This window comes from Budorcas taxicolor, chromosome 21, assembly GCF_023091745.1.
Source record: "Budorcas taxicolor isolate Tak-1 chromosome 21, Takin1.1, whole genome shotgun sequence".
NCBI lineage: Eukaryota > Metazoa > Chordata > Mammalia > Artiodactyla > Bovidae > Budorcas > Budorcas taxicolor.
Window position 1 is genome coordinate 31,005,435 of NC_068930.1, and position 27,118 is coordinate 31,032,552.

Consider the following 27,118-nt stretch of genomic DNA (forward strand, 5'->3'; position numbering starts at 1 on the left):
GCTGATTCCCAGGGTGAAGTGGATCCTTCAGAGTTTTCTGTTGGGTAAGGGGAGCAGCTGGTCCTTTTTAGCACAGCCACATTGGAAGCCTCAGCTGTGCATCCTTGGGCAGCCTTGGAAGAGAACTGAAAGAGAGCCTGGTGAAGGACCCACGCGGCTAGAGCAAGGCTGACAAGAGTTTGGCAAATGCTCTTACAGCCCTGGGGTAAAATCAGAGAAAGCTCGTTACTTCTGACCTTTTGAAGACTGGAATTGGGCAATGGCATGGGCTTGCCCACCAGCTCCGCTCACATTTGGTTCCATTAGGGAGCAGAAGCTGGTTCCAATGTCCTGAGCACAATTACCAAAGCTAAGTTGAACCGTGTGACCACGGCGCTGTGTTTTCAATTATTCTCTCTCTCTCTCCTCTCTTACTATGCCAGGCCTAGAGGGAACACAGGCTCCCACAGAAGTCCGATCCTGGCTTCTCCTCTACAGTCCTTTTGCAATTTTTCCCTCCCTTTTTTACATTTTCCACAGTAACAAGGCTCATTTTGCAAACCCTCTTTGCTCTAGACTGAAGGGTTAATCCCTGGTCCCCAGTGCATCACCAGCCTCCCATCCCGGGGCTCCACTGGACATCCCACGTGACAGCCACAGCCGCAGAAGTCGCGGTTCTCTCTGGAAAAGCTTATTTTTAAAAACTGACTGTACTCATCAGACACTCCTACAACGGTCCTCTGGGATTAGCCCAGTTTCCACCAAGGAATTCAATCCTTCTGGTCTCCTAAACCCTACAGGCAGCTAACGTTTCCACCACTGAGGGCAGGACATGCCTTTTACGGGGTCTCAAAGGTCTCCACATGTTTGTGATCTGGAAAATGCTCACTGAGTGAGCTCACCTTTGCTGGGACAGCTCTTGTGGGCTGCGGAGGGTAGGGAGATAGAGGGGGGAAGGGAACTGGGTTTGCAGTCTAAGAATACACACAGATGGTGGTAATGCTTGGTGAAGAAGAAGGCAAGAGGCCTTTATTCCAGAACCAAGCACTGAAGGGGAGAAGAATTTGGGCCTTGACTGGGGGTGACTGGCTCCTCTACTAGACTTGGATGGGATAAAAGACACTTTCAAAAAGCCTCTCAGCCTTTGAATGTCACTATTTTCCATAACTTATGCCAGTGGCATCAGAAAGAACAACTATGCCAGGAGGATTTTTTAAGCAAAAAAAGAGGAAGTTTTATTCATTTGTCTAAGTGGATAGATAGTACGGCTTCAGGTATAGCATGGCTTCAGGCAAGGCTGTATCTAGGTGTTGGTATTATATCATCTAGGCTCATCCTTCTCTTTCTGTCTTCCTTTCTATCTTCATCTTCCTCTGTGAGTTCTGGACCTTCTGGGTTGGCTTCACTCTCAGGCAGCCCTTTCCACGAGGTGGTATGGACAACTCCTTATTTATAGGTTCTCCGTATAGCACCAACGGAAGTCCAGAAGGATTTTAAACTTTGATTGTCTTTCAGTATTTCAAATGCCTAATGGACCAGTGTTGGCTGTGACACACACACACACACACACACACACACACACACACACACATGCACACACACACACACACTCACACTTCCTTCTCCGTGAGTCCCAGGTGAACTACGGGAAATCCTCATGAAGTTGAACAAAATGCAACGAGGTTTGGATATATTCATCTTTACATTGGTGCTGGTGTTGAGAGCTTATAGTTCTGGGATGGTGAATTGACAGAATGCAAAGGAATGCCTGTGTTGGGTTATGGTGAGAGGGAGGAGAGCATTTATAATTTGGATTTGAAAGATGACACCCAGAAGTAAAAGCTAGTAATGAGAAGATGGGGGGAGAAAAGAGCTACTCTAAAAGCTTGATTTCTGTGTATTCTTCAACCAATAGATTTGAGCATTGATATTCAGATAAATGAATCCTCTAGAAATAAGGCAGGTTTTGAGCAAGCAGACCACGCCCTCTGGACTTGGGTTCATGACTTTGGTAAAATGTAGAAGTGATTAAAAAAAAGTTTCAGTGGTTTTGGGGGAGGAAGCTGACACTGTGGGCTGTAACTCAAAGAGGAGGTGAGCCGGAGGGCAGAAAGTACAGAGTGTAAAACATTTTGTTCAGGAAGTGGAAGGGCTGAAGAATGGTCCATTGTCAAAACCATGCTTGTTGTTAACAGTGTTGGTTAGTATGCTTTAAAATCTGCTAAGGAACTTTCCTGGTGGTCCAGTGGCTAAGACTCCATGCTCCCAATACAGGGAGCCGGAGTTTGACCCCTAATCAGGGCACTAGATTCCACATGCTACAACTAAGAGCTCACATGGGGCAACTGAGATCCTGCATGTTACAACTAAGACCTGCTGCAGCCAAATAAATAACAAGTAAATATTTTTAAAATTAGTAAATAAGTATTTATATTTACTTATAAATAAGTAAAGTAAATCAGTAAATAAGTAAATATTTTCTAAAATAAATAAGTAAATATTTTAAAAATCTGTTAAGGTAGCAGTGAAAGTGAAAAATGAATCACTCAGTTGTGTCTGACGCTTTTGTGATGCTATGGACGCACCAGGGGCCTGTATCCATGCTATCTTCCAGGAAAGAATTCTCCCACTGTGGGAGGCAGCCATTCCTCTCTCCAGGGTGTTCTTCCCAACCCGGGGATCAAACCCAGGTCTCCCGCATTGCAGGCGAATTCTTTACCATCTGAGCCAACAGAGAAGCCCAAGAAGACTGGAGGGGGTAGCCTATCCCTTCTCCAAGGGATCTTCCTGACCCAGGAATCAAACTGAGGTCTCCTGCATTGCAGGTGGATTCTTTAGCAACTGAGCTACCAGGGAAGTCTGGCAGATCTCATGTTAAATGTTCTTACCATAATTTTAAAAAAGGTGAGGGGAAGATATGAAGGGGATAAAGAGAGACAGGTAACAAGAAGAGGATATAAATACAACATGTAGTTTTTCAAAGATGGACAATTTGAGTATGTTTACATGCTGAGGATAAAACCCAGAAGAGAGGGAGAGATTGAGGTTAAAGAGAGACACTAATCAATGGATGTGCAGAACCGTGGCAAAGATGCAGTCCCCAGCGTCAGACTGCCTGCTTGAATTCCTGCTTTCACTGAGTTCTGGCTGTGCAGTCTTGGGAAACTGACCTAACCTCTCTGTGCCTCAGTTATCTTTCTAAAAAAACTCTTGTTTATTTTTTAGCTGTACTGGGTCTTAATTGTGGCATGGAGGATCTTTGATCTTCATTTCAGTGTGTGGGATCTTCAGTTGAGGCATGCAACCTCTTAGTTGTGCCATGTGAGATCTAGTTCCCTGACCAAGAATTGAACCTAGGCCCACTTCATTGGGAGCACAGAGTCTTAGCCTCTAGACCACCAGGGAAGTCCCCAGGAATTCCGTTTTTTTGTGTGTGTATGTGTGCAAAATTAGGATGTTGATGAAGAGCCTACAATCGATTTTATGAGAACTAAATGGTAAAGCAGTTAGAACAGTACATCATAAGCACTAAATAAGTGTTGTTGTTGTTGTTGTTGTTCAGTCGCTCAGTCATGTCCGACTCTTTTCGACTCCATGGACTGCACCACACCGGGTTTCCCTGTTCTTCACCATGTCTCAGAGCTTGCTCAAACTCATGTCCTTTGAGTCGGTGATGCCATCAAACCATCTCTTCCTCTGTCGTCCCCTTCTCTTCCTGCCTTCAATCTTTCCCAGCAGCAGGGTCTTTTCTAATGAGTCAGCACTTCAAATCAGGTGGCCAAAGTACGGAGTTTCAGCTTCAGCATCAGTCCTTTCAATGAATATTCAGGATTGATTTCCTTTAGGATTGACTGGTTTGATCTCTTTGCAGTCCAAGGGACTCTCAAGGAACTCTCAAGGGTCTTCTCCAACACCACAGTTCAAAAGCATCGATTCTTTGGCGTTCAGCCTTCTTTATCATCCACCTCTCACATCCGTACATGACTACTGGAAAAACCATAGCTTTGACTATATGGACCTTCGTTGGCAAAGTAATCTCTGCTTATTAATATGCTGTCACATGGTGTACTCTGCATATAAGTTAAATAATCAGGGTGACAATATACAGCCTTGATGTACTTCTTTCCCAATTTGGAACCAGTCCATAGTTCCATGTCTGATTCTAACTGTTGCTTCTTGACCTGCATACAAGTTTCTCAGGAAGCAGGTAAGATGGTCTGGTATTCCCATCTCTTTAAGAATTTTCCACAGTTTGTGGTGATCCACACAGTCAAAGACTTTAGTATAGTCAATGAAGCAGAAGTAGATATTTTTCTTGAATTCTGTTGCTTTTTATATGATCCAGCGGATGTTGGCAATTTGATCTCTGTTTCCTCTGCCTTTTCCAAATCCAACTTGAACATCTGGAAGTTCTTGGTTCACGTACTATTAAAGCCTAGCTTGGAGAATTTTCAGTATTACTTTTCTAGCATGTGAAATGAGTGTAGTTGTGTGGTAATTTGAGCATTCTTTGGCATTGCCTTTCTTTGGTTGACCTTTTCCAGTCCTGTGGCCACTGCTGAGTTTTCCAAATTTGCTGGCATAATGAGTGCAACACTTTCACACCATCATCTTTTAGAATTTGAAATAGCTCAGCTGGAATTCTATCACCTACACTAGCTGTGTTCATAGTGATGCTTCCTAAGACCCACTTGACTTCGCATTCCAGGATGTCTGGCTCTAGGTGAGTGATCACACCATTGTGGTTATCTAGGTCTTTAAGATCTTTTTTGTATAGTTTTTCTGTGTATTCTTGCCACCTCTTCTTAATATATTCTGCTTCTGTTAGGTCCATACCATTTCTGTCCTTTATTGTGCCCATCTTAGCATGAAATGTTCCCTTGATATCTCTAATTTTCTTGAAGAGACTTCTGGTCTTTCCCACTCTTTTGTTTTCCTCTATTTCTTTGCACTGATCACTTAAGAAGGCTTTCTTATCTTTCCTTGCTATTCTTGGGAGCTCTGCATTCAGAGGAGTATATCTTTTCTCCTTTGCCTTTATCTTCTCTTCTTTTCTCAGCTATTTGTAAGGCCTCCTCAGACAACCATTTTGCCTTTTTGCATTTCTTTTTCTTGGGCATGGTTTCGATCACTGCCTCCTGTACAATGTTAGGAACCTCTGTCCATAGTTCTTCAGACACTCTATCAGACCTAATCCTTTGAATCTATTTGTCACTTCTACTGTGTAATCATAAGGGATTTGATTTAGATCATACCTGAATGGCCTATTGGTTTTCCCTACTTTCTTCAATTTAAGTCTGAATTTTGCAGTAAGGAGTTCATGATTTGAGCCACAGTCAGCTCCTGATCTTGTTTTTGCTGACTGTGTAGAGCTTCTCCATCTTCGGCTGTAAAGAATATAATCAGTCTGATTTCAATATTTCAATATCTGGTAATATCCATGTGTAGAGTCTCTTGTGTTGTTGGAAGAAGGTGTTTGCTATGACTGTGAGTGAGTGAAAGTCACTCAGTTGTGCCCAACTCTTTACAACCCCATGGACTATACAGTGCATAGAATTCTCCAGCCCAGAATACTGGAGTGAGTAGCCTTTCCCTTTTCCAGGGGATCTTCCCAATCCAGGGATCGAACCCAGGTCTCACATTGCAGGAGGATTCTTTACCATCTGAGCCACCAGGGAAGTCCAAGAATACTGGAGTGATCACACCATTGTGGTTATCTAGGTCTATCCCTACTCCAGCAAATCTTCCCAACCCCAGAATCGAACTGGGGTCTCCTGCATCGCAGGTGGATTCTTTACCAGCTGAGCTATGAGGGAAGCTATGACCATAGATAACCATCATTTTTATTGTTTTTAAGTCCAGAGAAACTGAGGAGTGGAATCCAGAAAACAGATGGGTGGATTGGATGTGCTCCATAGGAGGGCACATGTTTCACTATGAAGGGTATGGACAGGTAGAAAAGGACGGCAAATGGACTTGTGAACTCTGGCATACACTGTCACGTGTGTGAATCCTCTATACGTGGTTGTGCATACTTGTGTGTACTTTACCGTACAGTCCTGTGTAGAGGACAGTCGTGCAGCGTCTTTATTTCAAGCCCAGGAAGTCCATAAGCAAGCGTAAAAGCAGTGGTGATACAGCTGATCCTACTGTACTTTTCAAGGTATTGTGCTGTGAGATTAAATTTTTCTTTATTTTTTTCTTTATATATTACTTGTGTGAAAAGTATTATAAACCTATTACAGTACAGTAGGGGCTTCTCAGGTGGCTCAGATGGTAAATAATCTGTCTGCAATGCAGGAGACCGGAGTTCATTCCCTGGGTTGGGAGGATCCCTTGGTGAAGGGAATGGCAACCCATACCAGTATTCTTGCCTAGAGAATCCCATAGACAGAGGAGCCTGGTGGGGTGCGGTTCATGGGGTCACAAAGAGTCAGACACAACCTAGCGACTAACACTTTCTTCACAGTACAGTACCCTATAGCCTATCGTGTTAGCTGGGTACCTCAGCTAACTTGGACTCACGAACAAACTGGACTTATGAACACATTCTCAGAACAGAATTGACTTGTATATAGGGGACTCACTGTTTTCTGGATGGAAGGAAACAGAGTCCAGGACTTTGGGATATTGGCAAGAGGGTGTTTGATAAAATGGGCCAATATTTAGTTGTGTTAATTGCTTAGTCATGTCTGACTGTTTTCAACCCCGTGGACTGTAGCCCACCAGGCTCCTCTCTCCATGGGATTCTCCAGGCAAGAATACTAGAATGGGTAGCCATTCTGTTCTCCAGGGGATGGACAGGATTCATGCCTGAATCCATGACAGGCACTTCTCAGTGAAGCGGAGCTGAGCTGGGCTGAGAGTGATGCTGTTGACCTGATGAGTAAAGCCAGGGATTAAACCCGAGTCTCCTGCATTGCAGGTGGTTTCTTTACTGGGCCTCACTTGTGGCTCAACTGGTAAAGAATCTGCCTGCAGTGCCAGAGACCTGGGTCTGATCCCTGGGTTGAGAAGGTCCCCTGGAGGAGAGAAAGGCTACCCACTCCAGTATTTTGGCCAAGAGAATTCCATGGACTGTATAATCCATGGGGTCACAAAGAGTCGGACACGACTGAGCGACTGACTTTCACTTTCACTTTCACTTTGTTTACTGTCTGAGTCACCAGGGAAGCCCACTGAGTTAAGTTATATTAAAGCATCAAGAAGAGTGCCTGATATATAGGGTACACTCTCAAATAGTTATTCATTCATTCATTTTGATTCATATATTGGTTGCTATAGACATGTACGTGTGTGTTCAGTCATGTCTGACTCTTTGTGACCCCATAGACTGTAGCCTCCACCCCACCCCCAGGCTCTTCTGGCCATGGGACTTGCCAGGCAAGAATACTGGAGGGCATTGCCATTTTCTCCTCCATGGGATCTTCCTGAACCAGGGCTTGAACCTGCAACTACTGTGTTTCCTACATTGCAGGCAGATTCTTTATCACTGAGCCATTCAGGTTGGTAGATACATTGATAAAATTAAAATGCTAATAGAGAAAACAATACAATGCACCTGGGTATTGATAAACACTGTCTTCGTTCAAGAAGATGTTCTTGGGGAGATTATATAATATGAAAGGGTTTCTGCATGATGAAATGCTGGAAGACCTCTGCTTTTCCTTATTCAGTACTAGCTGTGCACCAACAGCAGTACCCGTGGGCCAAGAGCATCCCACAGTCTGTTATTCTGGCAACAGGCTTTATTTTGTGGCTTGGGCCTGAATCAGAACTCTGCAGCATCAGAGCCCCTTTAACCACCTGCCTCATGGACAGGATTCATGCCTGAATCCATGACAGGCATTTCTCAGTGAAGCGGAGCTGAGCTGTGCTGAGAGTGATACTGTTGACCTGATGAGTAAAGCCAGTTTTTGACTCATCCCAGGGTTTGATCCCATGGGGAAAGATGACGAAGGAGACCCTCAGCCTGGCTGAGATACCGACCAGGTGTGACATTGGTGCTGGGGAAGCGCACACAGGTTTGCCAGGTACCTGTTGTGTGCTAAGCCCTTTGGCATGAACCATCTAAGATTCACCTTCTTTTATACTCAAAACAATCCTGGTGGGTTAACATTATGTGAGCCTCCCAAACCTCCCTGTAGACTCTTTATCTGGGAATTGGGCTTCCCAGGTAGCTCAGTGGTAAAAAATTCACCTGCCAAGCAGGAGACACAGGTTTGACCCCTGGGTCGGGATATCCCCTGGAGGAGGAAATGGCAACGCACGCCAGTATTCTTGTCTGGAGAATCCCATGGACAGAGGAGCTTGGTGGGCTACAGTTCACGGGGTCCAAAGAGTTAGACATGACCGAGTAACTAAACAGCAGCAGCATCTGGAAATTGAGGGCATAGACATCAGCAATCTTCAGCCTGGGCTCTGAATCCCAGGTTTACTTGGAGATGCTACAGGAGTGACCAGGGGTAGCAGAAGGGGACTGGCAGGTTCAGCCCAGTCCTAGTCTCACTCTGACCTGCTCTATAGGCTGGAGTACCCCATACACTCTTGTCTGAAGAATGGCTTTTACATTTAAAAGTCTCACAGGTCTCTGTGATCTCTAAACTCCTATCCGTGATCTGATCACTGACTGTCCTGCGGATGCTCTTTGTGGCTTTGCATTTGAACCTCTTTCTCTCAGTGTCTCAGTGTCCCTGTGTGTAGAAGGAGGGTTTGGATAAGAGAAGCTCTGGGCTCTGTGACCCTCAGAGTGATTGTTGTTGTTCAGTTGCTAAGTCGTGTCTGACTCTTTGCGACCCTCATGGACTGTGGCACGCCAGGCTTCCCTGTCCCTCACTGTCTCCCAGAGCTTGCTCAAACTCATGTTGGTTGAGTCAGTGATGCCATCCAACCATCTCATCCTCTGTTGTCCCCTTCTCCTCCTGCCTCCAACCTTTTCCAGATCAGGGCCTTTTCAAATGACTCAGCTCTTCACATTGGGTGGCCAAAGTATTGGAGCTTCAGGAGGGTGTGGTAAACACTTGATCCCTCCATGTGGCCGGCACCCTGGAAGGGCCGGTCAATCGAATGATGATCTCTCCATCTGTCCTGCTTCACGGACATCGTGGCTCAGTTCCAGGACTTGTGTCTCGCTCCACTTGTCTGCAGCAAGTCCCATCGCCTCTTCCTATTTCCTTTCTCCTCCAGGGACCCACGAAGTGGTGGCTAAACCCAGTCCAGCCGCCACTCGTCAGCCGAGGGCCAGAGATCAGGAAAGGAAGAAGGGCAGCTTCCCCTCCTCCCTGAGGATGGAGCCGCACAGCCGTTCCGGAAAGAGCAGGAAATCCACCAAGCTGCGGTCCGTCTCCCGCTCCCTGATCCTCTGTAACGCCCGGACCAGCGACGACAGCTCAAGCCCCGACGAGAGATACCCTGACCCCTTCGAGAGTTCCCTGGGCCAGGGCAAGGAGGGAATTTTCCACTCATCTGTGCAGCTGGCAGACACGTCAGAGGCCGCGCCCCGCAGCATTCCTGACCTCACACTGTCCTCCGAGGCCACACAGCTCCAGGCAGCTGGGAACGATCGAGGCAAGGCCTGCAGGAGGATGTTCTTCATGAAGGTGTGCCCGGGTGTGTGGGGCGGGAGGAGTCCCCAGTGGCTCCTGGGGCCATGAATGAAAGTCAACACATCGTCCTAGTCCAAAGTCAGGGAGGCACCGAGTTCGCATTCTGAACAAGAGCAGGGAAAAGGTGCTCATGAAGCCTTCTCTAAAGAAGGGACATTCAGGACCTGAATGAAGAGAGCAGAGAAGTGAGTCATAGGAACCTCTGGGGGAAGAGCATCCAGGCAGAGGGAACAGCATGTGCAAAGACAGAAGAGGAGAGTGTGCACAGGGTATCCAGGGAAGAGGGGAGCGGGGAGGACGGAGTCGGGCAGGGAGCCAGTGTCCACCGGACATGGAGCTTTACCCTCAGAAGGATGGGGAAACATGGGAAGATGGAGCAGGGCTGCTGGTGGTTTAATTGCTAAGTCATATCCAGTTCTTTGCGACCCCAGGGACTGTAGCCCACCAGGCTCCTTTGTCCGTGGAATTTCCCAGGCAAGAATACTGGAGTGGGTTGCTGTTTCCTTCTCCAGGGGATAGTCCCAGTCCCGCGATCAAACCCGCATCTCCTGCATTGCAGGTGGTCTCTCGCAGGCAGATTCTTTACCAACTGAGCCACCTCAATAATTTTAACAAGCCCTCTGGCTCCCGAGCAGGGAGTGGAGCCTAGGGAGGCCAGTGAGCAGAACTACGACCATAACCCAAGCCAGAAGTGATGTGGTTTTACTGAGGGGGTCATGGCAGTGGTACTGTGGATGGTCAGGGTAGGTATTTACTTTCCAGGCACAGCTAGCACCATTTGTCCATGGGAGGATGAAAGGTGGCAAGTTTAACTGCAGTTTCTGCCTTGACCAACCCCAGGGAAGGAAGATGGTGTATTCTAAGATGGGAAATATTCAGAGCTGCAGAAATGACCAGTAAAAGGTGAGATGCCACCAGAAGGACATAGGATTTGACAACGCGGGGATGGGTGGGAGAGACTCCCAGGTGGAGGGAACTGCATGAGCAGAGATGCAGCAATGAGGAGGCCCCAGTGCTGATGCATGGGCTCTGTGCACAGAATGGTATGTCTGGAGCTATGTTCTAGGAGCCTGTCTACTGGCAGGATGCTGGAGACCTGGGGAGGCCAGATGAACGGGCAGAGGGCAAGAGACTGGCAAGGGGTCCGGGGCAAGCCTCACCTTCTTGTCTCTCTGTGAGTCACGTGTGCACTAAATACTTTGGTTTAGATGGTGTTTTCACAGTTCATTCTCATTGACCCTTTCCAGGGAAGAAGGAGATCACAGCAGCATTTGTATTTCAGGGGCAGGGGGATGAAGTACGGCCTAAGGGCTGGAGGTGTGGGCTCATTAGTCTGATTGCTTGGGTTTGAGTCCAACTTTCCCAATTAGTAAACTGTGTGTTCCTGGAAAATTCACTTTACCTTTAAAAAATTTTTTTAATTTATATTGAAGTATAGCTGATAAACTGGAGGAGGGCATGGCAATCCACTCCAGTATTCATGCCTGGAGAATCACCATGGACAGAGTAGACTGGCAGACTTCAGTCCTTGGGGTTGCAAAGAGTCGGACATGACTGAACGACTAAGCATATAGCTGATAAACAGTGTTATGATATTGATAGTATCAGGTTTACAGCAAAGTGATTACACATACAGATGTATCTGCATGCTAAGTCTCTTCACTGGTGTCCTACTCTTTGCAGTCCTATGGACTGGAGCCTGCCGGGGTCCTCTGTCCATAGGATTCTCTAGGCAAGAATACTGGGGTGGGTTGCCCTTTCCTTCTCCAGGGGATCTTCGTGACTCAAGGATCAAACCTGTGTCTCATGTCACCTGCATTGGCATGTGGATTCTTTTACCACAGGTGCCACCTGGGAAGCCCCTATACATGTATCTATTCTTTTCCAAATTCTTTTCCCATCTAGATTGTTACATAATATTGAGAAAGAGTTCCCTGTGCTACACAGTAGGTCCTTACTGATTGCTTTAACTTTTTGTGTGTCCGTTTGCTCATCTATGAGATGGAGACTTTTAGTAATGATACATACTTCAGATGCGTTTTATGAGGATACAGTTATAAGTATTTACACAAGAAAATCCACCATGCAGTGCACATTGTTGTTGTTGTTGTTTAGTCGCTAAGCTGTGTCAGACTTTTTTGCAACCGGATGAAATGTAGACTCCTCTGTCCATGGGATTCTCCAGGAAAGGATACTAGAGTGAGTTGTCATTTCCTCCTCCAAGGGATCTTCCCGACCCAGGGATCAAACCCATGTCTCCTGCATTGCAGGCAGATTCTTAAACATCTGAGCCACCGTCCTGTGTCAAAAGTGCCAGGGCAGAAAGGTACAAGTTGACAGCTGGGCCCAGTATCCTTTCCTGGAGGAGCCTCTGTGTCCTCAGGAACACCCGTGCCCTGTCCCTCCTCACAGGGACTCACTACTCCCCGCCCTGGCTCCTACCCTGCCTTGCACCCAGGTGTGACTCCATTGGCCCAGGGGGACTCCTCAGCCTCCAGCAATGCCATGGTTACACTGATTTCAAAACAACGTCTGGAAAGAGGCCCTATGACATCATGCCTGTTTCTAGAAACGCCTAATATGAAAATTAAAAAAGAGGAAGTTAGATAAACAGCCAACTGAAAAAAGGAATAAAAGCCTTATTGGATGTGTTGTGTTTGGCACGACCAGGACTAAGTCAGTCAACGCCCAGGGATGTGCCAGAGCTGGGCAGGGACGTGTAGAATCTGAAGCAGACATTTGGATCTGCACTGTGCATTGAGGGGCCAAAGGGGCTTCTTCTTCAGGGTAGCGTCCAGAGCCCTGGGGAAGAGTGTTCAAAGTCAGATTCCCCAACCTAGTAAATAGAAACTCAATGTATCAGACCTAGACTTTATTTTTTATGGACTTTTCTTAAAAAAATCTTTAATACATATTTTATTTAATCCAATATATCCAAAACATTATTTCATTAATATAAAATTATTATCAAATAATTATCCAAGTATTTTACATCTCTTTCTTTGTACTAAGTCTTTTGAAACCAGGCATATTACTTACATAACATCTCAGTTTGGACTAAAAACATTTCTTTTTTTCTCTCTTTCTTATTTTTTAAATTATGAAAGTATGGTAACACATTTAAAAGAGACTTGGAAAGTACAGAGCAAAGTTACACATAGTCCTACTATATATTGCAATTATTTTTTTAAGTAGATAAATTAAGATTTTTAGTTGGGGTTTCCGGAGAAGGAAATGGCAACCCACTCCAGTACTCTTGCTTGGAAAATCCCATGGATGGAGGAGCCTGGTAGGCTGCAGTCCATGGGATCGCTAAGGGTCAGACAGGACTGAGTGACTTCACTTTCACTTTTCACTTTCATGCATTGGGGAAGGAAATGGCAACCCACTCCAGTGGTCTTGCCTGGAGAATCCCAGGGACGGGGGAGCCTGGTGGGCTACCGTCTATGGGGTCAGAGTCGGACATGACTGAAGTGACTTAGCAGCAGCAGCAGTTGGGGTTTCAGTATCAAACTCTGAAAAATTGATAGAATGAATATACAAAAAAGTGGAAGGATATGGTAGACCTGAAAATCACCCTGAACCAGTTCAACATAATTAAGATTTATACAATTTTCACACAACAGTAGCATACAAATTCTATTCAAGTTCCCATGGATTATAAACTAGGACACATTAGGACATATCCAGGGACATAAAACATGGTGCAAACTTTTCATAAACCTAGACTTTTCAAAGGAAGGAATGCACAGTCTTCTTGGCTACTCCAGACTCACTGTCTTTTTCCAAATGGAAAGAGTGTTTTTTAATGCCCTTTAAGTAGAATATGGAATGCATTGAGAGATTGGGATTGACATATATACACTACTGATACTATGTATAAAATAGATAACTAACTAATGAGAACCTACTGTGTAGCACAGGAAGCACTATTCAGTGCTCTGTGGTGACCTAAATGGAAAGGAAATTCAAAAAAGGAAACCCATATGGACATGAATTTGAGCAAACTCCTGGAGATATTGAAGGAAGAGGAGCCTGACATGCTGTAGTCCATGGGATCCAAAAGATTCAGACATAACTTAGCAACTGAACAACAAAATGTGAATGTATAGCTGATTCACTTTGTTGTACAGTAGAAAATGACACAACATTGTAAAACAGCTATACTCCAGTAAAAATTTTTTTTGAAATTAAAAACATTCAAGTTATAAATCAAGGTAAAATATTTTTAATATAAATTTATTTATTTTAATTGGAGGTTAATTACTTTACAATATTGTATTGGTTTTGCCATACATCAACGTGAATCCGCCACAGGTATACACGTGTTCCCCATCCTGAGCCCCCCTCCCTCCTCCATCCCCGTACCATCCCTCTGGATCATCCCAGTGCACCAGCCCCAAGCATCCAGTATCATACATCGAACCTGGACTGGGGATTCGTTTCATATATGATATTATACATGTTTCAATGCCATTCTCCCAAATCATCCCACCCTTTCCCTCTCCCACAGAGTCCAAAAGACTGTTCTATACATCTGTGTCTCTTTTGCTGTCTCGCATACAGGGTTATCATTACCATCTTTCTAAATTCCATATATATGCGTTAGTGTCCTGTATTGGTGTTTTTCTTTCTGACTTACTTCTCTCTGTATAATAGGCTCCAGTTTTATCCACCTCATTAGAACTGATTCAAATGTATTCTTTTTAATGGCTGAGTAATATTCCATTGTGTATATGTACTACAGCTTTCTTATTCATTTGTCTGCTGATGGACATCTAGGTTGCTTCCATGTCCTGGCTACTATAAACAGTGCTGCGATGAACATTGGGGTAGACGTGTCTCTCAATTCTGGTTTCCTCAGTGTGTATGCCCAGCAGTGGGATTGCTGGGTCATAAGGCAGTTCTATTTCCAGTTTTTCAAGGAATCTCCACACTGTTCTCCCCAGTGGCTGTACTAGTTTGCATTCCCATCAACAGTGTAAGAGGGTTCCCTTTTCTCCACACCCTCTCCAGCATTTATTGCTTGTAGACTTTTGGATCGCAGCCATTCTGACTGGCATGAAATGGTACCTCATTGTGGTTTTGATTTGCATTTCTCTGATAATGAGTGATGTTGAGCATCTTTTCATGTGTTTGTTAGCCATCTGTATGTCTTCTTTGGAGAAATGTCTATTTAGTTCTTTGGACCATTTTTTGATTGGGTCATTAATTTTTCTGGAATTGAGCTGCATAAGTTGTTTGAGATAAGTTTTTGAGATTAGTTGTTTGTCAGTTGCTTCATTTGCTATTATTTTCTCCCATTCAGAAGGCTGTCTTTTCACTTTGCTTATATTTTCCTTTGTTGTGCAGAAGCTTTTAATTTTAATTAGATCCCGTTTGTTTATTTTTGCTTTTATTTCCAGTATTCTGGGAGGTGGATCATAGAGGATCCTGCTGTGATTTATATCGGAGAGTGTTTTGCCTATATTCTCCTCTAGGAGTTTTATAGTTTCTGGTCTTACATTTAGATCTTTAATCCATTTTGAGTTTATTTTTGTGTATGGTGTTAGAAAGTGATCTAGTTTCATTCTTTTACAAGTGGTTGACCAGTTTTCCCAGCACCACTTGTTAAAGAGATTGTCTTTAATCCATTGTATATTCTTGCCTCCTTTGTCAAAGATAAGGTGTCCATATGTGTGTGGATTTATCTCTGGGCTTTCTATTTTGTTCCGTTGATCTATATTTCTGTCTTTGTGCCAGTACCATACTGTCTTGATGACTGTGGCTTTGTAGTAGAGCCTGAAGTCAGGCAAGTTGATTCCTCCAGTTCCATTCTTCTTTCTCAAGATTGCTTTGGCTATTCTAGGTTTTTTGTATTTCCATACAAATCTTGAAATTATTTGTTCTAGTTCTGTGAAAAATATGGCTGGTAGCTTAATAGGGATTGCATTCAATTTGCAAATTGCTTTGGGTAGTATACTCATTTTCACTATATTGATTCTTCCAGTCCATGAACATGGTATATTTCTCCATCTATTAGTGTCCTCTTTGATTTCTTTCACCAGTGTTTTATAGTTTTCTATGTAGAGGTCTTTAGTTTCTTTAGGTAGATATATTCCTAGTATTTTTTTCTTTTCGTTGCAATGGTGAATGGAATTGTTTCCATAATTTCTTTTTCTACTTTCTCATTATTAGTGTATAGGAATGCAAGGGATTTCTGTGTGTTGATTTTATATCCTGCAATTTTACTACATTCATTGATTATTAGCTCTAGTAATTTTCTGGTGGAGTCTTTAGGGTTTTCTATATAGAGGATCATGTCATCTACAAACAGTGAGAGTTTTACTTCTTCTTTTCCAATTTGGATTCCTTTTATTTCTTTTTCTGCTCTGATTGCTGTGGCCAAAACTTCCAAAACTATGTTGAATAGTAGTGATGAAAGTGGGCACCCTTGTCTTGTTCCTCACTTTAGGGGAAATGCTTTCAATTTTTCACCACTGAGGATAATGTTTGCTATGGGTTTGTCATATATAGCTTTTATTATGTTGAGGTATGTTCCTTCTATTCCTGCTTTCTGGAGAGCTTTTATCATAAATGGATGTTGAATTTTGTCAAAGGCTTTCTTTGCATCTATTGAGATAATCATATGGCTTTTATTTTTCAATTTGTTAATGTGGTGTATTACATTGATTGATTTGTGGATATTGAAGAATCCTTGCATCCCTGGGATAAAGCCCACTTGGTCATGGCGCATGATCTTTTTAATGTATTGTTGGATTCTGATTGCTAGAATTTTGTTAAGGATTTTTGCATCTATGTTCATCAGTGATGTTGGCCTGTAGTGTTCTTTTTTTGTGGCATCTTTGTCAGGTTTTGGTATTAGGGTGATGGTGGACTTCTCCCTCGACAAACACAAGTACTTGGACAACCAAGGTCAAATAAGTTCTTGGGTTTCTTTCTCTCTCTCTCTTTTTTAAAATATTGTTTTATTTGGCTGCTCCAGGTCTTAGTTGGGGCACACAGGGTCTTATAGTTATGGCATGTGGGGATCTAGTTCCCTGACCAGGGATTGAACCCAGGCCCCCTGCATTAAGAGCACAGAGTCTTAGCTACTGGACCACCAAAGCAGTCTCTGCTATTGGATTTCTCAGTGTTCTGCACTAGGATGTGGGGGCCCTGGCTCTTGGCCACCGGCCATGCTCCTCTTTCTCCTTCTACCCCCTGCACTGCCCAGTACCACAAGAGGTCTTACCTGCAAGCACGTGGACACCTACAATTCTCTAATCTAGGAAGTAACCACCCTGGCATCTCTCCAGCCTCAGACTCTACACAGATTGGTATTATTTGCTCTTGATCAGATAGATCCAGGGGAGAGAGATTATGGGGTTGGGGACACAAAGGTCTCTGGATGCAGTCTGACCCCTCCCATCTCATTTGTTTCTCAGTTTCTCTCTAGCTAAGTATTAGCAGATCACCAAAGAGGCCTGAAGCAGTCTTTATCCATCTGAGAGCTGGCGCCCTTCATGGCACTGGATGAGATTGGGTACTGGCACATGCTAGTGACTCTATAAATATTGTGGAAAGAATGGTTGCATAAATGAACATAATGAGGCCACCCTTGACGTCGAGCTTCTATTGACATAGCCTGAGCTTGCATTGGTGTTTTTTTTTGGGGGGGGGGGGCAACCCATGGGTTTACATTGGACATTGCTTTTGGCATTCCCACTGGTTGGGGTCTGGAGTCACTGGACACTCCTTCTGGGAACAGGGCGGCAGCAGATGAGACCAGACCTGGGGCAGGTCCTCCCTTTGGGGCCGCCTTCCTAAGAGGACTCAGGATGCTTTGATCCACATGGGAACAGCCTTCATTTTGTGGAAGACCCTGCTTCTCTTTATGAATTCAAATTACTGGTTAGGGCAAGTCATCACTCGCGCAGAGTGACTCAGGAGGCACTGAGGTCGGAGCAGCCGTCTCAGTCTCTGGCATGTGCTGTTGGGTGGAGAGAGGGCGGTCAGGGCCCTCTGGGAGCAGACGGGTCCCCTCATTTAGCTGCCTGTGAGCCCGCTCAGCCTGTGGCTTTGAGGCCCAGGCTTCCTTGGCAAGTGGGGAACCCAATCCTTTGGCCGCCTGCCCCTTCCTGCCACAGAAGAGCAGCTTGTGGAGACTGAGAGCAGCCCCTGGGAGGGATGGTTGGGGTTCCAGGACTCCCACAGAGCCAGCCGCATCCCCAGTGTGGGGGGAGAATGGGGAGGGAGCCTAGGTGGTCCACGTGCAGGAAGCGGGAGGGGCAGCCCACAGGTACAATTTGGGGCACTTGCCGCTTCCAAAACTTCACGTGATTTCTGGTCGCTGTTTCTGTTGTCAAAGACATCTGGAGCTATTTGCCTGGAAGCTGGTCTTTTGAGTTTCATTAGTTCTGACAGGACAGCATTTGATTAGGGAAAAGGGGGTTGGTGGAAAGAAAAGCGAGAGAAGAAGGGGTATTGTGAAGTAGCAGTAAACCAACCATCTACCTTTCCTACTCTGTGTTCTTTTTTTTTTTTAAGATTTTTTTTTTTAATATGGACCATTTTTTAAAAGTCTTTATTGAATTCATTACAATATTGCTTCTGTTTTATGTTTTGTTTTGTTTTGTTGGCCATGGGCCAGCTAGGATCATAGCTCACCGGTCAGTTCTGTCACTCAATTGTGTCCAGCTCTGCAACACCATGGACTGCAGCAAGCCAGGCTTGCCTGTCCATCACCAACTCCTGGAGCTTGCTCAGACTCATGTCCATTGAGTCAGTGATGCCATTCAACCGCCTCATCCTCTGTCGTCCCCTTCTTCTCCCCAACCACGGATGAAACCTAATCAGGGATCAAACCCACATGCCCTGCCTTGGAAGGCAAAGTCTTAACTACTGGACCACCAGGGAAGCCCTCCTACTCTGTTTTCACTGTGGCTCTTCATATGTACATTTCAAACCACCTAAAGCTTCTCCTTATTCTTTGTATCCAGCCCCCTGGTGACTGGGATTCCCAGATGGCTCAGTGGTAAAGATGTTAGGCCTTAAGTCTGCCGCTTTATCACAGTAAGTCACTTTACTGTCCCCCTTCACATACAAATCTTCAACTTTGGAACTTTCAAAGATGCAGACATACATGCTCATGTCCCGTTGCACAAGTTAGTTCATGCGTCTGGCGTACACTGTCATTGTGTGCATCCTCTACAAGTGGTTGTGCTTGTGTGCGATTTTACTGTACAGTGCTGTGTGGATGGCATCACCGACTCAATGGACATGAGCTCGAGTAAACTCTGGGAGTTGGTGATGGACAGGGAAGCCTGGCATGCTGCAGTCCATGGGGTCGCAAAGAGTCGGACACTACTGAGCAACTGACTGACTGACTGTATAGAGAACAGTAGTGCAGGATCTTTATTTCAAGCCCAGGATGCCTGGAAGCAAGAGGGTAATAGAATTTAATCCAACAAGTTACCAGAACCTTTGTCATCAACATCAGGTGTGAAGGACATCTCAGCTTGCCCTCTTCCTCCTACTGCTGACGACCCTTCCGCTCCACCATCTCCCACCTCCTCTCCCTCCTCCAGTCAGTAACTCTTCTTGCCTGTCCACTCGATGCCAGCCCCTGTGTGCCTGCTGTTGTACTGTACTCCTGTACTTCTCAGGATACTATACTGTAAGCTTTTAAATGGTTTATTTTTTGTTTTGTTTTTGAGTGTATTATTTGGGTGAAAAGTATTATAAACCTATTACAGTACTGTACTATATAGCCGACTGTGTTAGTTGGGTACCTAGGCTAACTTTGCTGAACTCATGAGCAAATCGTACCTATGAACACGCTCTCAGAATGGAACTCATTTGAATGTAAAGGACTTACTATATTTGTTTTCTGTTTGTTCACTCTATTTCTTGTTCCTTCGTTGCTTTTCTTTTGCCCTCCTGTGGATTACTTGCACATTTTTCAGGGTTCCATTTTGATTTATTTATAAAATTCTTCAGTATATCTCTAATTTTCACTGTGGTTGCTATATTATCAAATTGTGTATGTATTGGGTATTACCATATTGATAAAAACATTTTCCTATTTTGAGTGAAGTGTAGAAAACTGACTTCATTTATAGCCCTTTACTCTCCCTTGTCTTAAATATTTCCTCTACATCCATTGAATACCTCATCAGGTGACACTATAACTTTTGCTTCAACCATAAAATATGGTTAAAGAGACTCATGAAGAGAAAAACTAATCTATTATGTTTGCTCCTTGGCTTCCCTGGTGGCTCAAACAGTAAAGAATCTGCCTGCAATGCAGGAGACCTAGGTTCGATCCCAGGGTTGGGAAGATCCCCTGGAGAAGGGAATGGCAACCCACTCCAGTATTCTTGCTTGGAGAATTCCATGGACAGAGGAGCCTGGTGAGCTCCTGCATGAGTCCATGGGGTCACAAAGTGTTGAACATGACTGAGCGACTAACCCTTTTACCCTTCTGCTGTTCTTTCCTTTCTGAAGTTTTCAGCTGTTTTATTATTTTCTTTTTATTTGGATAGCTTCTCTGAACCATTCTTTAAGGGTACATCTTCTAGCCACACATTCTTTTAGTTTTTCCTACCTCTGAGAATATCTTTATTTTCCCTTCATTTCTGAAGGGTCTTTCATCTCGATGAATATGGGATTTTTAGTTGGCAGGAAATTTTTCTGTTCTTGAAAAATATTGTTTCCTTTCCTGTTACTTTCCATGTTTTCAGATGTGAAAACTGTCTTTTGACTTGGTCTTTTTTTGGGGGAGGAAATAGTGTATCATTTCTCCCTTTTTTTAAAGAACTTCTTTCTTTGTCTTCAGGTTTGCAGAAGTTTAATTATGAGGTATCTAATTTTTTTGAGTTTCTTATATTCAGTTCTCTAACCTCCATTTGTTTCTTAAAAAAAAATTCTAGTTCTTGGTTGATGTCTCTCAGTTTTTCTTTGGTATCAAGAGAATTTGTCAATGATGGTTGAAGCATTTTTACAATGACTGCTTTATAATCCTCATCAAGTAATTCTGACATTTGATTCATCTTGGTACTGGCATTGGTGATTGTCTTTTCTTATTCAAATCATGTCTTTCCTGGTTCTTGATGTTAGAAATGACTTTTGATTGTATCTTGGACATTTTCATGATTATGTTGGGAGGGGGTCTCTTGATCTGGTTAAATCTGCTCTTTTAGCATTTAGTTCTGTACTGCTCTTGTGGGCTTTTGTAGTAATGACATTTTAGTTTTCGGAGCCCTTGCAATGCTATTCTGGTCTGCTTCATTTTTCTGGCACAGCTAGATTTCTCCTTTACTCCCTGCAGCTCTACCTCTCTGGCCTGCCTGGTGTCACTGGTGACCATCTGCCACTGAGGGTGGGGATGTGCAGAAGCTGCTGGGCCTGGATCTCTTTGGCCACCAGGTGGACTGCAGAAAATGAAACACGCAGCTGATCCTGCCCCAGTAGATAGGTTGACTCCTGCTTGTGCCCAGTAATAGAATGGGGTCTGGGTCAGCCTGGGGCTTGGCTGCTGTCACTGCTGCAGGTAGATCAGACCACCTGCCCATGATGCTGGAGCTGTAGGACCGGGGCTGGGACACCTGCCACAGCAGGCAGGTCACACCTCCTGTTAGTTGCCTGGTTGTAGGGCAGGGGCTGGGGATTTTGCTAGGTGCTGGTATTGATGTTTCCCATTTCCTGGTCTTTTGAAAGACCAGAGAGAGCACTGTTGTTTGTTTCCTTGTTTCTTGTCTGCCTGCTGGCCATGCTGGGTTGCAGGTCTCCAGCACTTGGTCTGGGTGTATAGTCGTTCAGTCACTCAGTCATGTCTGCGTCTATGTAACCCCAGGAACTGCAGCTCGCCAGGCTCCTCTGTCCATGGGTTTCTCTAGGCAAGAATACTGGAATATTCTTCTCCCCTGGGTATGTAGTACTTAATGAGATAGCACAAAGAATTCATATTATTATCATTCAGTAAGTGCCGGGGTCTCTTGCCAGTTAGCTTCTTCTTGCTGGCATTCAGAATCTTTTTATTATCTGTTGAATAGTTTTCAGGGTATTTAGTTGTATTTCTAAGGGAGGAGGAAAGTGAGTTGACCCTATTGTGTCTCAGAACTGGAAATTGCAGTTCTACTTTTTTTTAAAAAAATTTTTATTGGAGTATAGTTGCTTTACAATGTTGTGTTAGTTTCCTGCTATACAGCAAAGTGAATCAGTTATGTATATACATGTATTTATTCTCTTTTGGATTCCTTCCCATTTAGGTCATCACAGTGCCTTAAGTAGAGTAGCTCAGTGCTAAAGAATCTGCCTACAATGCAGGAGATGAGGCAGGAGTCATGGGTTCGATCCTTGAGTTGGGAAGATCCCCTGGATAAGGAAATGGCAACCCACTCCTATATTCTTGCCTGGGAAATCCTATGGATAGAGGAGGCTGGCGGGCCCCAGTCCCTGGGGTTGCAAAGAGTTGGACATGACTGAGTGACTAACACTTTCACTTTCACTTTTTCACTTTATTATTTATTTCATTAGTGTTTTGAGGTTTGCAACATACAAGTCCTATACATATTTTGTTGCATTTATACCTAAAGTATTTATTTTTGAGTGATTGCAGTGGGTATGCATTTTAATTTTGGTGTCCACATGTTCATTGCTAGTAGATAGAAATGCTATTGATTTTTGTATGTTTATTTTGTATCCTGTGAAGTGCTGAACTCATTATATTTCGAGGAATTATTTTTATAGATGACTAGGGATTTTCAGCATAGACAATCATGTTGTCTGCAAATGAGGATGGTTTTTCCTCTTTTCTGATCTTTATGTTTTACATTTCCTCTTATTGGCTAATTGCCCTACTTTCTGAACAATACAAAAGTCATTGAACATTTTCATTCCAAAAGCGCTCTTTCCTGGCTTATATTGTTTTCAGGTGATTTGCTCTATTTTAATTTATAAAGCCACAGGTATTATAATTATTTCAAAGTCATGTTTTTGTTTAAATTTACCCAAATATTTACTCTTTGCTATTATCACCATTCTTTGTACTATAGACTTTCAATCTGGGATCACTTTGCTTCCCCCAAAACATTTTTTTGGGGGATTTTCTTTAGTGAAAATATGCTGGTGGCAAATTTCCTCAGATTTTCTATAGAAGACTTTTACTTTACTCATTCTTTAAAGGTATTTTACCTGGTGTACAATTTTATGTTGATGGTTATTTTCTCTTGACACAGTGAATTAATTATTTCACTGTCATTGGACATAAATAATTGCAATTGAAATGTGAGTTTTAAGTTTAATTGTTGCTTGCTCAAAGATTGTCTTTTCTCTCCAGAGAAACCTTTAGTATATTTTGATGTTCAGTAGTTTCACTAGGAACTACTAAGTGTGCATTTCTCTCTGTTCATCTTATTTGAGATTCATTGGGTTTCATTGATCTGTGGGTTGATATCTTTCATCAGGACTGGAAATTTCAGACATTATCACATGCAACATGTCTCTTCCAGCGATTTCTAGTCCCTGTTTCTGGAACTTGGATTAGATGTTATGCTTTCTCACTCTGTCTTATTATTTCTTAATCTCTTTTTCATATTTTTCACCTCTTTTTGTTGCCATCTGGGTAGTATATTTTCTGATCCATATTTCATTTCTTTGATCTTCCCATCAGTGTCATCCAACCTACTGTTTAAACTTTTTACTTATTTTTTTAATATTATTAATTTTATTTTTAACTATCTTAGTTCTTTTTCAGATCTGCTCAGAAATTTTCATAGTTTCTCTCTCCTTAAAATTTTCAGGCACTTCTTTTATTTCTTCAAAATATTAAATATATTTATTTTTAATTTTGTATCTGATATTTCCACCATTTGAAGTCTTTGTAGGTCTGATTTTGATGTGTATTGCTACTTTGGTTCTCTCTCATGGTGCCTTGTTCCAATGTGTGTTTTACATTAGACAAAAATTTATTTTTACTTTTTTCTCTGAAATCTCATAAAATCTGTCACTTTTTCTGCCGGACTCTCAGTGACTTAAGTCAAAGCTTGTTCCTTTCCCCAGAGAAGATTCGAATTTGCTTCCACCAGGTGGTTGGGACACTACTAACCTGGAACCATTTTAAACTAAATTCTCATCTAGAGGTTTTTAAAGACATCCATGTGGTATGAATTAGGGTTGCCAACTCTTGTGAGGGCCATCTGGTAATTATTATTCCCCAGCAAATCAGAAAGGCTTTCCCCCCTTCCATTTAGGGCCATTTCCAGACTGATAATTTTCATGCAGTTCCTGAGAGTGGGATGGATTTACTTCCAGTTCACATTTAAAATGAGGTTAAAATCCTTTGGGGCTCCCTCCATGTAAGAGGAGAATCCTATTACACTTCTCATCTTGAGAAGGAACTAGGGCTTCCTGTCTGCTCCCAATACCCATAAAAGCTATAGAAGATGAAGTTTACATTCAGTCAGTTCATAAAATGATTCAGGGCAACAGCCAGCTTCGGGGATCTGCTTACTTCTCGGGAAAGTTTTGGTGCAGCATTTATTTACTTTTTAGCCTTTGAGAATTTCTTACTCATTTGCTATTTCACTGATGCCTTTACATTTCCATCCAACACTTTTATTTGTTGTAAGCAGAGGGATCTAAGTAACAAATTCATCCTACTTCCAGAAACAGAAACTTCCTGTTATAACACCTTTTTATTTACCTTTATTTAAAAAAATTTTTTTACAATATTGTGTTGCTTTCTGCCATACAACAACATGTATCAGCCATAATTATACATATATTCCCTCCCTATTGAGCCTCCTTTCCCTTCCCCCATACCATCTTATTCCTCTAAGTCATCACAGTATGCCAGACTGGTTTCCCTGTGTTATACAGCAACTTCTCACCAGCTAGCCATTTACACATGATAGTTTATTTATGTTAATGCTACTTTCTCCATTCATCCCACTCTCTCCCTCCCCAACTGTTTCCACAAATCCATTCTGTACATCCATGTCTCCATTTGAAAGCAACCTAGATGTCCATTGACAGATGAATGGATAAAGAAGATGTGGTATATATATGCAATGGAATATTAGTAAGTAAGTAAGTGTTAGTCACCCAATCGTGCCTGGCTCTTTGTGACCCCATGGATTGCAGCCCACCAGGCTCTTCTGTCCATGAGATTCTCCAGGCAATGGAATATTACTCAGCCATAAAAAAGAATGAATTTGAATCAGTTCTGGGGTGGTGGATGAACCTATAGCCACCATACAGAATGATGTAAGTACACAAATGTTCAGTTGAAATGTTCACTTGAAAGAGAAAAATAGGTATCTTATATTAACTCATATATGGAATCTAGAAAAATGGTACTGATGAACCTGCTGTAACATCTTCAATCGCTTCCCCATCATGGAACATTTTCCTTCATGTTTTCTATTACAAATAATGTAGTGATAAAGATCTTTGTACACACACCTTTGTGTATTTTGCCGTATTATTTACTATAATACATTACTATAATACATTTACTATAATACATTTCTAGACTATTAAAAGGAAACAATAGAATTGAAAAATATTTGGGAGATAGATTGACACTCTTGTAACTAATTGGTTTCTCAGGGTTCTTGCTGGTCAATGAACCAGGTACTTTGCATATATTATTTCATCTTTCCAAAAATCCCATTGTGATGTAATATGATAAAAGTTCCATCGAGGGGCATTTCTATTAGACAATTAGAAATACAGACTCTGTTTTTGGAGAAAAATAGCCACTTTTTAGAAAAGTGTTATTCCCTGGAGTTGTTTTAAGATTTAGGGTTGCTCTCCCAAAATTTAGTAAAAACAATATTTTTTTAACCACACAATATAATTTGATGATGTGTTTGGAAAAACAAACATGTAAGAATAGTTGAGAAGAAGAGTAATGAAGGGATGGTCTTAGCAGGATGACTTTGTAGACGTATATGCACTACTGGGTATAAAATAGATAACTAATGAGAACATACTGTATAGCATGTATGCAATGCCCTGTGGTGACATAGAGGGGATATATGTATCTGTATGGCAGAAATTAACACAACAATATTGTAAATCAACTATATTCCAATTGAAAAAAAAAAAACATAGATAACCATCTCTCTCTACATTTAAGCCTTCCTTGACTCTTATTGGGAAAGAAAGCCCATTATTGTCTGAGGGGCAGCTATTTTGCATGGAAACATCACTACAGAGATAGTGACATCTATATTGATTCTTGAAGAATGAAGAATAGTCAAGATGGGTAACGGCATAGATAGGACAGGACACAAGAGGGTCCACTGATAGGAAGTATAACTGGATGCAATGGAGGCTTGAGTCAATTTGGATAGCATTAGAGAAGGAGGGACCCACAATGAGATGCCAAGGAGTTTGAATTTGATCTTGAATCATCATAGGTTTAATCAGGAAGTTGCATGAGTATCATCTGCATTTTTGTAAAATCATGTCAGCTGAGTGCAGAAGCATCAAAGTGCAGACTGGGGACAGGGAACTTGTGAATCAATGAATGAATAGGTGAATATTCCATTTTAAATGGTTTTGGTAAGATATAATTCACACACTATATGGTTTGCTTACTTAAGGTATACTATTAAGTGGTCTTTTCTTCCCAGGTAGTGCAGTGGGAAAGAATCTGCCTGCCAGTGCAGGAGATGGAGGAGACTCACGTTCGATCCCTGGGGTGGGAAGAGCCCCTGGAGAAGGAAATGGCAACCCACTTCAGTATTCTTGCATGGGAAATCCCACGGAGAGAAAAGCGTGATGGGTTACAGTCTGGGGTTGCAAAGAGTCAGACAAGACTGAGCACGCACATGGTGGGGGTGTCAAGTGGGTTTTAGTGTATTTTCAGAGCGGTGTAACCTTCACCCTATCTGATTTTATTATTTATCAGACTGTATCTGGTCTTAGCTGCAGCACTAATGGATCTTTGTTGCAGCACCAGGGCTCTTCATTGCATCATGTGGAATCTTTGGTTAAAGTGAGAGGACTCTAGATGTGGTGTGCGGGCTTAGTTGCTCTGCAGTGTGTGGGATCTTAGTTCCCTGATCAGGGATTGAGCCATGTCCCTTGCCCTGCAAGGCAGATTCTTAACCACTGGGCTACCAGAGAGGTCCCACCACTACCTGATTTTAGAATGTTTTCATCACCCCTAAAACCACCCATTAGCAGTCATTCCTCATTTCCACCTCCCCACCACACTACTGATCCATCCATAACCCTCTGCTAATCTATTTTCTGTCTGTATAGATTTGCCTATTTTGGACATTTACTATATGTGGAATCATATAATATGTGGTCTTTTGTTACTGACTTTTTCCACTTAATGTTTTCAGGAATCTATGCTTGCAGAATATATTAGTACCCCATTCCTTTTTATTGCCAAGTAATATTCCATTGTATAGATATACCACATTTTATTCACCTTTTCATTTGCTTATGAGTGCTCGGTTTTTTTCTACTTTGAGGCTATACTTGTAGGTCTGTGATTTATTTTGAGTTAATTGTTGTATATGGTGTGAGGA

The 27,118-nt window shown here is 42.8% G+C and overlaps 1 protein-coding gene across 1 annotated transcript in view; it reads left to right on the forward strand.

Moving 5' to 3' along the window:
• Positions 1-27,118, forward strand: part of IL16 (interleukin 16) — a 126,793-nt gene that overhangs the window by 35,666 nt on the left and 64,009 nt on the right. Inside the window, exon 2 of the mRNA XM_052659447.1 lies at positions 9,166-9,578. Within this exon, the coding sequence (XP_052515407.1) occupies positions 9,166-9,578 (413 nt within the window). The remainder of the gene's footprint in view (positions 1-9,165; positions 9,579-27,118) is intronic.